At 39.3% G+C, this 14763-nt stretch overlaps 1 protein-coding gene across 3 annotated transcripts in view; it reads right to left on the reverse strand.

Moving 5' to 3' along the window:
- The window catches only part of MCTP2 (multiple C2 and transmembrane domain containing 2), a 351696-nt gene that overhangs the window by 31558 nt on the left and 305375 nt on the right, over nt 1-14763 (reverse strand). For all 3 annotated transcript variants that reach the window (XM_079318155.1, XM_079318154.1, XM_079318156.1), the window contains 2 exons: nt 14555-14629; nt 13651-13770 (listed from right to left, as the gene is read on the reverse strand). In XM_079318155.1, the coding sequence (XP_079174281.1) occupies nt 13651-13770; nt 14555-14629 (195 nt within the window). The remainder of the gene's footprint in view (nt 1-13650; nt 13771-14554; nt 14630-14763) is intronic.

Raw genomic sequence — 14763 nt, forward strand, 5'->3', positions numbered from 1 at the left:
CTTTAGGTGCTTAGTGGGAATGTGCCTGAAATCTAAATCCTGAGTCTCACATTACTTCAACACTAAACACAACTCTGAACCACTGTAAAACTTGCTTTTTTGGGGTTAGAGAAGGTGTTAAGAGAAAAGAGATCCCGAAATGCTGTTTTGATGCAATAGATTGAACTAATAATCAGTAAATTCTAACGATTCAGCCAAGAACATTATATAGAGTTTGAAGTAGGAGAAAACTGAAGTCCTTTATGACACATGCCTGTTCAACATATTCTGTGCTGCAGAACAGATCCAACTTTGCAAGTTGAAAGCAAGGGCAGTAGAGACATCCCAAGTGTTTTAGTAATTAAACGAATATGCATAATGAACCATATGCCCAAAGGGCCTGTTCTTCATGTGGGCCAGATTTTTGTTTGAATTTTTAATTTTTATATACAGATGAAACATTTCATGTAATATAGCAACAGTGCAAAGGAACATGCTATGCAGGAAGGGAAGGAGGAACTACCCATCTGAGAACGATCAGAATACACTTGATGAATTCTGCTCCTCAATTTCCGATTCAGAGCCAAGAGGGCTTTAAAAAAAAAAAAAAAAAACGGAGAGAGAGAAAGAGAGAAAAAATCCTTTTCTCCTTTGAACAGCTGTATTACTCATCTGCTCAGAGTCTAGAAAAGAGGCATTGAATATATGTATATTTATATAGGTCATATTTATACATTTATGTGTGAAATGGATTCGATACAGCAACACATTTAGATGCTACAAGACTAGCAAAAACACAGACACTATTAACTTGAAAAGCTTCTGATCCACCAGAAAAAATAACTACAGGATGGCTCTCTGGTCGGCAGAGCTGTCACATTGTGTGAGCTGCAGTGAAACAGGACACACTCACATCTGTCTGTGAAACAGGAACGGGCATTTCGAAAAAGATGGGTCAAATTCCACTCTTGTTACAGTAATGTTACCCTGCTGTGAACGTGAGGCTACCACGGCCTTGTTGCAGAAATATCAAATCTCCCAGGTTCTCCTGGGTTGGAGCCATGCTTCTCCCTTCTCAGTAACATTCACCTTTTTTTCCATCCTTTGCCCTTAAAGTACTTTCCAAGTAAATCAGCATCCTTTGCAAGCATAAGCTATTTCAAATATCTAGACTGCTAAATAATGAATTAGTTCTTTTAAGTGGTGCTGATCCGCTGGGCAAATTTCTATTTTGCTTCACAAAACCAGCGTTGGGGTTCAGGCACTTGTCAGTGTGGACATTCTGGTTCAGAAGCAGAAAAACTTTCCTGCCTTGAGCTTCACCAGCTTTCTGAGTAAATTTTTTGTTTCAGCCTTCATGGACCAAGAGATCTCAAATGCTGATCAGACTTAGTGAGAGAGAGGGAAATGCTGGGAGCAAATAGCAGGGTGCCTCAGAGTAGCTGAGGTGTGGCACTGCCCTGGGATGAACAAGCTGTGAGTCCCACTGAGATGTGCTGGGGAAGCACCAGTCCAGCAATAAGGGATAGAGATCATAACGTGAGCACTTCTGAATTAAAAAGGGTGACTTCCATCAAATTCAGCTGTTTAAATTTACATGGGACTTCAGGAACTCCTACAGCCAAAAGTAAGTAGCATGGCAATGCAGGAGCAACCCTGGTCTGAGGACTCACAGTATTTAAAAGCTGAAATAGTTGTAAATAGTGGCATTCATTGCTCTCAGTCCTAATTTGGGGCTGTGCTTTTGCCATTGCTTGGTTTGCATGATCTAGTGGTCTCCATGGGAAGACAGATAAACTTCAACAGCTGTCAGAAGACAAAAAATTGACAAGGAGCATCACCTTTCCCGACTGTTTAAATCCTTTAAGGAAGTGTTGGAGCAATTAGAGAGGGAGTTTAATCTTTGCAGAGTGCATTAACACTCTCCGACCTCCCAGACAATAGATCAGACCTCAGACACATAATGCTTCCCCAAGGCTTTTTACCCAGAGCATTTGATCTCATCACCACTCTGTGTGTCTTACTGCAGGTATCAGTGTGTGAGACAGGATTCATTGGGCACTAAAGGACCACTGGCTCTGCCAGTATTCATACAACTTTCAAAAAAGAAAGCAGGAATTGCTTTCATTGCAATGCATGCTGCTGCAGAAGTACTACTTCCCAGAAGAAGGGGAAAAAAAAAAAAAAAAAGAAAAAGAAACAAAACAAGATTAAAACCATCCAGAGTAGCTCTGCAAAATGTCTTCATTTTTATTAATCTCATATTTCCTTTCTACTGCCACTGTTTATTTCCCAGCTTTGGAATATAAATCTATTTTTTTTTTTAAAAAGAGCTTAGATTAGTTTTTTATTCGTAGAAACAGTTATCTGATAATAATTTCAAAATACTTCATTTCTTAACCCCAGCAGAGGGACTTAAGGGAAAGGGAATTAGGAAGACAGGTCTAGTTTATTAAGGAAATTGAAATATATCATTGCAAATAATTTTCCCAAATGTGTACATGGAAGTATCTGGGGAAGTTTTCTTAACTGCTAGAACAAGTCATCATCTCATTCCTGATGGGCATGTTCAGTTAAAAAAAAAAAAAAGCTAATGCTGCTGTATCAATTATGCATTTCCCATTTAATATTCTAAACATTTTAAGAAAATTTGCTTAGTGCAAATTTTTAATGGAATTAGACTTTCTTGCCATCATGTTCTGACAGCAGCCACATCTCCTGTGGCCAATACATAATGGGAGGATAAAAGCAGCTCACTGGATTCTCACCCCCTGCCAAAAATTGGGTGCTGCAGTCTCCCCAAGCACTGGGGGTTCTCCCTCCCATGCAAGCATTTGAGGTACCCTTATGGCTAAAAATATTTAGATGAGGCTAATAATGCTTTTCATTAGCAGCAGGATTTTGTTTTACTTTTGTAAACCTACGAAAAGTGCCTTTTTGTGGAGTACCTGCATTACAAAAAGGTTTGGCTGCTGTTGAAATGGGTATCTCAAATTTGCCAAGCCAAGTGCATCACAAATGACAAAAAGGTCACATATACCCAGTACATTTAAAAACAAGCAAGCCTTCAAAGTCAAAGTGTAATGCAGTTATTTCTAATCTGAACAAACAATAGAATGCATCTAATGAAAGCTGACAATTGGCTTTGATACAGAGATGTGCTGCTCTTCTCTTCCATTAAAAGATGAAAGCTGGAGGAAAGTACAGAAGACAGTGACTTCTCCCAAAACAAAAGTAGAAAGTTCTGAACCTGAGCTAGCAAAGTAGTTAAAGGCTGTTTTAGTGGAGACTTTTGCTCACCTTTGGCACTCATCTCTCTGAAAACATGCTGACTTTACATGGGTAATGCTAAAGGTAAAATAAATCAGCATATTAGACTGGTACAAAACACTACATGTTTTACATATTTATTAACACTTCTCAAAATCATAGCGCTACCTTTAAAAAATTAAAAAAAAAACCAAAAAAACAAAAGAAATCAGCTAAGCTTGACTATAGTGTGGATGCCACAATTAAGAATAACAGATTTAATTTTCATGAAGTTCTGGGGGAAGAGATCAAAACTCTATTGATGTTATTGGTAGCAGTGCAAACCTCTACTGTGGAAGCAGTCAAATTCATACATAATTAATAGTAAAGATTTTTTTTTTTTCATCAGATTTCTGGGGTTTTGCAGTCATCTCACTACTCCAGGTTTATTTCCAACTGAAAATTAAAAAAAAAAAAAAAAAAGGAAGAGACATACCCTGATTTAAGGTATTTTTACTATTGCTGCTATCCTCAAACAACCCAAAAACTTTCTGGTTACTTAAGAATTACCTCTAAGTTAAAGCACATCTAAGTTACTAATAAAGAAAAGTAAAGCTAAATGAGAACAGGCTTTTAAAAAAATGTATTTGCTCTGCAGCTTCTCTACTAATCTCTTTTTATTTCAGAACTTGTAAAGGATCCAACTCTTATTTTAAATAAAAAAGAAAAAATAAAAAAAGCCCGACAAGTAGAACGCCTTAAGAGAAATCCCTCAAGGTGTATCTGTCTCCATCATAAAACCAAAATGTTGCATTACCTTCAAATAGGAAATTTCTTCCAGTTGTCACGATTTCTGCAACTAGTGTTACATTAGCACTGAGAGAAAGGGTGAATTAAATTAAAAATAAAATAGTTCAAGCAAGAGAAAGAAAACCTGCCAGAAAAATCTGACAAAAGGCTGAATGCCAGAGCAGGCTCATTCCTGAGGGTCCATCGCCATCTACAGGCTTTTCCTCCTCTCAGGAAACCTGAGCATTCTTTTCACACTGGATTTTTTGCCCAAAACGAAGATGTAGATTTTTTAACTGATGTTAAGTAACAAGAGTTTGCTGAAGCTGATGGAGTTACAGTGATTTAAACCATCTACAGACATGTCTCTACTTATTCCTTTATTTTGGAATAAAAACTTCCTCTGTGCTTCAGAGGAATGCAGTGTCGCTCTAAGCTTACATTTGCGTTTAAAAAAAAAAAAAAAATTTAAAAAAAAATCTACCTTTTTAAAAATAAAAGACAAAAAAATACTGATGGGGTGTTCCACCAATGACATGGGCATTAGTAGTCAATGTCCACAATTTTCCTGTAAAACTGAGTGCTTTAAAATACTTTCTAAGACGTGTCAGGTCAAAGCAATGTGAATAATCAAACCCAAGCAGAAGCTGACTGAAAGAAAATCAATACACCTGTGGCTTTGGATGAGAAAAAGACACACTAAGTATAAGAATTTTTAATTTTAATGGAATTTTTGCTTCCTTATATATACTTTTTTCATCCTACATGCCATGGGTTTCCTGCCTTTTTTGTTTGTTTGTTTGGGCTGAGCCGTATGTTTTTCCCATACAGCTTGCAGAGTTTAAATCCATGCCAACTTTGGGAATTTTACAAATAAGCTTCTCAAATTCTGGTATTTCCAATAGTGGTGGGTAAGTAGCTTCTGTCTCACACTCCTGTTTAATGAGTCTCACGCAGATGCAACATTCATTCAACTCAGAATACTAATTTCATCCTTGTTTATGTGATTTCTAGTCTAAGAATAAAGTGAACTTTCAGAAAAAGCAACAGGCAAATTGGGAAAATGAAAATGACTGGATCTTGACGTGGAAAATCATCTCTTTAGGATCAGATAAAATAGCAAATTATTGCAGATAAATTTGTCTTGGTTTTCAACCTGCCATTCAATGCAGAAGAATTACAAGTCAGAATCTCGTGATAAGAATCAAAAATTCTGAAAATGCCCATGAGTTTTAATCTGAAGCTCCTCTAAAGAATTTAAAACTGCAAAAAGAAATACAAGACAACTTTCAGGTAGTGGGCACTCAGCCTTATCCAAAATTTTTGTGGCAAATTCCTAAAGTGAGAATGGAGGTTTGTAAAATAATCATAAAAACCATGAGCTAAATTCACCTTTGACATAATCCAAGTTTTGCAATTTTGCTGGGAGTAAAGGAACCAGTGCTGCCTTACTGGAGAGAAAATTTCACCTTTTCTAATACAGATAAATAATAGCCAAAGGTAAAAAAAAAAAAAAAAAAAAAAATTGATGCTAATATGTTATTACTCTCTCAGTTGGGAGAACACAGAATATCTGCTAGCAAGGTGTTAGATACAGGAGTTCAGCAGTGTTAAATATACAAATAAACCCAGCAACAGGCAAGAGTATTATTTTACTCTGCTGAACAAAGCAAAATAAATTCAAGGCTTGCAAAAATAAATAGGAAAAGTACAAAATAGCACAAGATCAACAACAATCTTTTGCAAAACTTCAGGACTTAGAAAGTCACAAGACGGTATATATTAAGGAAAAATGAAAAATAAAATAAATTTTTTAAAAATTAGAAAAAAAAGGCTTCATAAATCACACAGCGAAAGTACAACACAATATAGCAAACTCCAGCCAGACCACAAAGAGGGTTTGCTCTTCATAAACATCAGATCAGGCAGCTAAAATTATTACCAAAGCTCTCTTGTAGCTGTCACCTGTGGTGGGTATAATTACAGGCTACTGCTGCAAGCACGCCCACGTCATATGGCAATAAAAGGACCTGCAGCTTGCCAAGACCAGGCAGACAATGGAGAACACACACCACCTGACGAGAGCCCAAAAAGATCAGCCAGGGAGACTAATAAAAATGACAGCTTCGAAACAAATGACAAGGCTTCAACCACCAGGAAAAAAAAATAAAATAAAATAAGGTGATATGGAATTAGCAGGAAATGCAAGCACTGAGCAGAGCTCTCCAACAGGTTGCAACTTGAGCACAAAGGCAGGCAGGAGGATTTGTGGATGCAGATAGCTCAGGTTTTAGTTAGAAAGAGCCTTTTTTTTTTATTATTATTATTATTATTAGATAAAATGCATCCACATTTGATCTTGGCTTTGTGGGCTGTGATTAAATAGCCAAAGAGATGAAAACTACATTTCCAATCTGGTTCAGGAGACTGACAGATCCACATATCTAGTTAGCTATCTTAGCACCAACACCTTCTAGGGATAAATCCACATCCTATAACAAAGCTGAATTTCTTCCTCCTCGACTTAATTCTCAACTAGATGCCTGCACACACATTCCTGCTGGCCAGCTGCACAGAGGCTTATCCTACATCAGGACTGTTCTTTTACCCAAATACTTGGACCACAGAATTTAACACACACAGCCAAGGTATTAAAAGGCTTTATCATCAATTAAACCCAACAAAATGCAATTAAAGAGTGAGAGGCAGTGATTTAGGTCTCTCTCATTACCAGGGCCCAGGGAATCATTTGGATGTGATGCATTCAAGTTTTGAGTACATGACACAGAAAGCCTCAAAAATATCAGCACAGCATTAATTTAAGAGGAAGATCCCCAACCCCAAAATCAAGGGAATTGCTATATAGGGTAAATGCCTTGTTAAGCACACACAGAGGAAATGCCTTCTCAGATGCAAAACATAGCTCTGCTTTTTATTTTTATTTGGAACATTTTACTGGTAAGAAGCAAATCCCCAAAACTCCTGAGCTGGAAACATAAGGCCATCCGTCTTTTTCTAAGTTAAAAGGGATATTTGTACTGGTCTCTGCTCAGCTCCATCTCACCCTGACTCCAAAGCTTCAAACTTTGCTTTTTAAATCTTGTTTATTGTGTTGTCAAGGCTCAAAGTGGTTATTTCCCTATTAACTTTGTCCTTGTTTGTTCTTGCATTTTTGAAAGAGCTGGAAATAACATGTGTTTACTTTGCTGTGTGTCTCTCAGCATCGTCAATATCACTGTTGCTATTCCAGGAATTTTAACTGCTGAAGCAAAGGATCTCAAGCTTAAACTGTATTCCCCTCTCAACCACAGAAGAATAATAGTGGAAATGTAAAAATTGCTGGGGAAAGGGTGAAACCATCTCCTTTAATTGCCTGGAGAAGCCTGTTTCTCATTGAGCAGCCACTTGTGTCAGGTGCCGTGCTCCTGACAGCTTTGCAGCAGAACTGGTGCCCTGCCTGCACAGGCACTGCCACAGCAGCGGGGCAAGCAGGATGGAAACGCTCCCTCCATCACCAGGAAAATGCTTTCACTGGCATGTAACAGCCCGAAATAAAAACACACCCCTGCAGCCTTTTCACCAGAGACGGCGATTTCAAAGGTGTGCCTTTGCCAGGGGTGTGCAGAGGGAAAGGGGAAGAAATGTTGGGGTTTCTGAAGAATTACTTACTAGGTCAAATTCCTGAAACCTGCCTCTTGCTGCTCCTCCAGCGCCAGCTCTAGCCTTAACATGAACGAATTTCTGTAGCAGTGTTATTTTACAGCTCCCCTATTTAAATAGAAACTGCCTTCCTTCCTTTGCCGACTGCTTCTTTAAAACTGTAGCAAAACACAAGCTGCAAATGGGCTGAGAACAGCCCTTAGCAAAAGCTCTACAGTAATGCGGATGTAAAGACCATCTCTTTTGCATTAATACTTTTTTCCTTTTTTTTTTTAAGTTTTTTTCTTCTTCCAAGTTCTCTATTCACTGTTTGAAGAATACTCATTCTTCTCTCTTTAGGATTACATCTATTCATTTTATTTAGCTTTTAATGTGGAGACATTTTAATCTACCATAACTTTAATGCTGTTCCCGAATAGTTTGGGAACAATGATTTATATTTCGTCTTCAGCTGTGAGGATGAAAAAAAAAAAAAAAAAAAAAAAAAAGAGGGGGAGAAAAAAAGACTATATCCTTCTCATCAGTTACACATGTAGTCATGGCAGGGTGGTTTGTGCTTTGTATCAGGGTTTGTTCTTGTTCAAAATTAGCAGACAATCCACAGGGAAAACAAGAAATATTTTAGGGGAGCTCATGTGAGAGTACATCTTGCTTCCCCACCCTATGGAAGAGTGAGTTATTACCACCTACTGCTAAATACTCACTTAAATTAAACCTCTCTTCTCTGTTTGCTTTGCCAGAGGTGCAAGAGAGATTTGGTGACTCAGTCTCTATCTTATTCCATAGCTGCTACTGGTCTCCTTTCTCCATAGATTTCTCATGTTCCCTGTGAAACTTTCTTCCCAAGAATTTCCTCTTATTGATCTGTAACTCCCCTCCCATCAAAGGAAAAATAAAATAAAATAAATCACTGTGTTGCAAAACAATGCAGGAGTTAAATTGGATGTTTTACCCATATATTGTTACCATGTCCAGAGTTGAATTATGCTCAGTACAATCAGGGCTGGAACATTTTGTGCTTTGCTTGGGAAAGCCAAATTATAACATGCAGGAGACACTTGTCCACATACAGAATGAGAGATTTACCCCAAGTAAACTCCAGAAGGCTCAGATTTTGAATTAACAAATATGTTTCCTGAGGGTGTAAAGAAACTTTCCCTCTCACTGACAGGCAATTAACAATTTTAGAGGACACTGTCAATAGGCAAAAGGCCTTTTGCCTGTAGTTCATCACTATAAATATAGCCCAGCTCAATAGGGATCAAAAACTGTTCGTGTCTAATAAGATGATTGGTATCTTGTCTCTGAGATGAGTTTAGCTGGGCTGTGTGGCAGGCAGGATGAGGTGGCAGTGCTCAATCACACCCTCAGCAGAGATGCCCAGGAGTTCACTGCAGGCTCTGTCCTCTCTCTGCTACTGCCCAGGTTAGACCTGCAGCAAGCTGGCAGAGCCATGCACATCCCTGCAGCTCACCCAGCCAGCCCTGGGGCTCCCCATCATTCATGTTCCCACAGCCCAAGGGGCCAGTGCCAAAATCCAAACATCCTGGAGCTCCCACTGGGTTTAAAGAGCTCTGGAGCTCCCAAGGGAGAAGAGAGGCAAAACCCCACCTCTGCAGCAAGGAGCACAAAACATTTGGGTTGTGCTGCTGCATCCACAGCCCCAAGAGCTTCCTTACTCTTGCATCAGCCAGCTCTCTGAGAAGCCCAAAATGCTCCAAAATGACCCCGTGCCTGTCATTTTTCCCAGCTGCCCACCATGAAATAGCTGCAGTGAGTTTGACCAGAAGCCCCACGTCTCCAACTCATTATGCTGCATCACCACACATTCCTCCCCTTCCTCCCAGTACTAAGCCATCATAAAATAATTAGTAGACACAGTGCAATGTCACTGCAAAATAAATAAATACTGCCTGTGCATTCCTTGTCTGGCTGGCCCTGCTGCCAGCAAGGGCTGAGCTGGGAAAATCACTCCCACCTGTTCCCCACCCTGGCAGCAGCCTGGAGCAGCAAGAAGCCTAAACCTGATAGAAAGGGAAATGCTGCCAGTGAAAATGAAGCATTCTGGCATGGGTGAGTGTGCAGGGACCCTGAAGGAATCCAGCAGCAGCACTGCCAGGCACACCAGAGGTGCTCTGGTGGCTGGTTTCCCATCATTTGCCTGATCCTGTCAACATCTCTTGCAACTATCATACAAACTTTCAAAAAATATATGTATGATAGTAAAAATTCCAGTCAATATATCCTTTTAATTCGCACCAGATTATATTTTTAATGCAATTACTGTAATTTCATTAAATGGCATAATTACCATTAATGCAGAGAAAACTGTCAATAGAAGGTGTAATTATGCTGTATAAAATCACGAGCACAATGTGCAATGATGCATAATTCCTTATGAAAATCATTGTGACTAAAATTAACTTTTAAATGTTTTTAAAATACATACAGTACAGTAAGAATGATTTGGTTTTTACTGACTTCACTTCCACAACCAGCAAAGGGGAAGCACAGCAGGCAGAGAGTGTTTGCATACAGAAGGAAGGTTAAAAATTTTGGTTTAAGTGTGCAACAGGAAGGTAAGAAAACAAGTTTTTGTATGCATGAGTGGGAAAAACAAAGAGGTTATAATCAGACTTATATGCTGAGTTGTGAGCAGATATTCCCCAGGCACTTTGCACCACACAGCTCTGGCTTTTTGGACACCAGTAATGCTGTGTGGAAATGATGTCTCAATGGAGAAAAGTGTGATGAGGAAGGAGTGAAGAGAACCAGGCTAGAACTACAACACTGAGACTGCAAACTGGTAAAAAATTGTCCAAGGAAGGATGTGAAGTGTGTCAGGCACACGAGAAAGACCATACAGGGATGTACTGCACTATGTGACCAGGGATCTTCAAAATAAATATATTTTTATGACATATGTTTCAATCAAAACACAACGGATTGGATTGAATACAGAGATAACTACACCAAGATTAGACAGAAAGGAATGTTTGAAAGTCTTTTTGGTCTTAAAAATCTACAATTCCTCCCAAACACTGAACTGGTGGAGAAGAATACACCAAGTGCTTAAAGGTATCTCTTGGTATATGAACACTGTCAACTCTACAGGCAACATATTCCTGATATTCCCAGGCACACACAACCATGTGTGACCATTTCTCACACCAGACCAGTGAAGAGAAGTGAACTATGAAGAACCCAGAAATCCTATGTGTGACCCTTTCCTCTGACCCTGGATGTTTTCTCTAATGGTGTAACACCATTTCCACCAAACCCTTTATGTACAGGGCAAACATCACCAAAAGTGAAATTCTACTCTTCTTATCACCTCCCTTTCAACCCTCTTTCCTAAACCTCTGAGCTTGAAAAAATCTTGATTTTACATGTGCTTCAGCAGAGCCCAGTGTCCTTTGTGTCTGTACAATTAACTCAGATGAAAAATCATCAGATTAAAAGCACAGAACGCTGATGAAAAATGTGATTACATTTTTATAGCACAAAAAAATTCATCTACTAACATGTTCTTGGACTGTCTCCTCTCACCATTACATCCTAATAAAGAAATTTACCCTGGGATGATGAATCTTATAAATGAGGAAACAGAGTGAGAACATTTTTCTCATGTCCTGCCTGTGCTGTCCTCTGTTTCCTCCCTCTTCACCTGCCCCTATTTTCTTACATCCCCCAAAAGCAGCTGATGTCCTTGTCACACTCACGAGCTGTGGCACTAATGGGGAGGGAAGACTAAAACAGGGAGGTGAAATATTCCCTGTCCTTGGCTATTGCTGTCCTCTGACCACCTCACAAATATTTTATCTGTCTGGCAGTGGGTTTTGTCTGATTGCTAAGGAAAACAAGGCTCTCATGATTACACTGTCTGATGTCTTCCTCCTCCTCCCTCACTTCATTCCCCCTTGGAAGAAGGGGCATGGGTTACCTGTAGGGGGAAACCAGGGGAAATACCAGATCACAATGGCAATTGCCAGGGGCCCAAGGGACATCATCTATAAGGGAAAATAATTCTCAAAAAACACATTTTCTAGTTTGAGGGCTTAACTGGCATCAAAGCTACCAATGAGAGATTCATGAACCCAGCTGAAACATGGGCAGAGAAGCTTTGTGCATCCTCCTCACCTCATCTTTTAACCAGCACATGGGAGTGGATTTTCCACACAGACTGGGCAGGGAGGGATGCTGCACCTACTGTGCTGTGTGAGTATTTTCAATACTATGAACACTCATGCTGGAAATAGTGAGAGAGAAATATATAATTAGCATTTCATTTTCAGTGCCAGAGCTGAATTATCTCCATGTGAGAAAAATCAGATAGACTTAAATTTTGGGTTGTAGAAGAAGCCTGTGGTAATTATTCTTAGAGTTGAGTATTTTTATTCCTTTCCCATTACCCACTTCCTTTCAGGAAACCAGGAGTATTATGGTATCCAGTAAAGACGTTATCAACCTGTAACTTGTGCCCTGCTTAAACTCCTTTTCATTGGAAATAAATTCTTTTTTCTGTAGACCCATTTTACCACTTTCTTATTTTTCTGCCTCTCCACCCGTTCCAAACTTCTTCTTAGTTTTGGAAAACTGAACTTGACAGCTGCAACTTCACAAGCACTTTGGTGAAAAAAGAGCAATCCTTTTAAATATGTGCTTAGATTCCTGCTGTACAGTGATGGAAGGACATGGACATGGGATTTTACCCTCTCCTTCCAGCCCCAGCATGAACATCCATCTGATTTCCTTGGACACAATCACAGAACTCTTTTGCACAGCCACTCTTACTTCAGCGAGGTACCAACTACTCTGTTCTCCAGCCATCAACTATATATAAGATATATAATATAATATCTTCTGAATGAACTTCAAGAAACATGAAGACATAAAATTAGAAAGAAAAGACCCTCTTCATCCTACCCACTCATCTGTGTGAGCCATCCCTCTGTCCTACAGAGTGAAGACAGCTCCTCTGTCCTTGTTCTGAAACTTCTTTCAATCAAGATTGGTCTATTTTACACATCTGTGGCAAATACACTGAAGTGTTTTCCTTAAAAAAGCCTTTAAGCATCTTACAATTCACAGACAGTAAACACAAGAGAAAATCTTAGAGATGTGGATGTTGTATTGCTTAATAAACACTCAAGTCAAAAACTTTCTTTCTGCATGCTGGACCACCATAAAACGATTTTTTCAACCTTTAATGGCATGCCAAACATTTCAAGCATGAAGAAAATGTCACACTGCAGAGTAAAGAGCAGGCAAAATCTTTTTGTGCTTGAGTGGATTATGAGAAAACTGCAAATGGGGTGTTTACTACCAAGAGGAAAAAAGGAGAGAGATGAAAAGCAGGATAGGCAGGTGGAGAACTTGGCTTTTTGTCTGCAGAATGCAGTATAACTCACTGACCAGCCTTCTCCTATTTTTTTTTTTTTAACAATGTATTATTACAGCCAGACAATAAATTTGCAACAGGCAATGCCAACACAGGCAGAGCAGGAATTGATAACCTGCAGTGAAGTGATGCCTCATTGCAATGGAAGATGGAAGGGATAAAACCCATCAGCTCACTGCATCACTGAGACCAAAAGCATCTCCTTACATCACCCTCTTGGCCACCACCTCCTGCCTTTCCTACCCACCAGCTGCCATGTTTCTAAATAAAAATAATTAAAATTTCCAAAGTCACCACACACTTACAGCCTGCCCGTGGTGGCATCACCCACCAGGGACATGGACATCCTCAGTGCTGGGTGCAGGGGGTGAACACCTCTGCTCTAAGAGGAAAGGCTTTCCTCAAGGTCTCATTTCCATCCCCATCAGGCCCAGTGTGGCCCAAGCTGCCCTGCAGCCACGAAACAGCAACAGCAAAGGAGAACAGGCTCGGTGCTGGTGGGGAGGAGGCACTGGAACACTCCAGATCTTGGATCACTCAGCCCCATGCAGTAAAAGAAGAAATCCACTTACCACAAATGCTATCAGGCTCTTTACTGTGGACTCCCAGAGAAAGCAGCTCCAAAGGAATTGTATTGTATTCCATATTGCCATGGTGATTTTTTTCACGCGATCAACATTTCTTGATAAGATCTGATAAATATTGAGTGGGAGGAGGGGAGGAGAAGAGGAGTTTAATCAAACACACTAATATCCTACTATTGCTTCAGAAACAGGGATAATTTAAGCTACAAATGCACGCCAGGACACATATTACAAATAAAGCCTCTATTTCAGACACATTCAGCAGCTCCTGTCTGCTTTCTGATTACACCCAAACCTTCCAGATTTTCCTCATCTCTTACAAAAAAAAAGAGAAAAAAAAAGCACAAACTGATGCCAGAATTAAATAAAACAGTTATACAAATCTACCTCTATCCTCATTCAATTCTTAAAATACACCAATGTCACAGAAAAAGGGACAGAGAGAATGCAGTCTGATCCTATTTTCTGCATGTTTCCAACTAGTCCATAAAAATAAACAGGGACTTTTAGACTTATTATAAGGCCTCTCAATTTTAATAAGAATAATGGCCATTGTTCCTATGGAAAATCCTATGGACTTTTTACATAAGGAACTTAGCTTTCCTTCATGGAGAAGGGAATAAGGCTGTCATTGAGCTTTAAGTGCTGCGAACTGTGCAAAACCCACAGCTATCATTTTCCCCACTCTGAAGCACAAAGCAGAACTACTGATGCAAGCCAGATCAGAAAGCAATTTTGTGTTAACACAAACAAACCTTTTAATATATACAGAAATACATTGAATTTACATGTGTTCAGCATTTTATGCATAAATAGGTTTTGTTCTTGCAACCATGCTACAGCAATTTAAATCTTCCCAACACAGATGCAAAAGCCTAGACACAATTTTCACCTTTTTAGAAAATTTGCGGTTCTCCTCAGTAAAGCGCTTTTCTCGAGGCTTGAATGTTCTAATACTTGCTTTTATCTAGAAAGAAACAAAAAAAAAACCAAACAAAAAAAAAACCCAATAAAAATAACATCATGTAGTTTTACAGGAGTTATTTCAGTTTTATATTTCAGCAGCACCAGCACTGCTCAGGAAGATCAGGAATTTCAGCA

This window comes from Erithacus rubecula, assembly GCF_903797595.1.
Source record: "Erithacus rubecula genome assembly, chromosome: 14".
NCBI lineage: Eukaryota > Metazoa > Chordata > Aves > Passeriformes > Muscicapidae > Erithacus > Erithacus rubecula.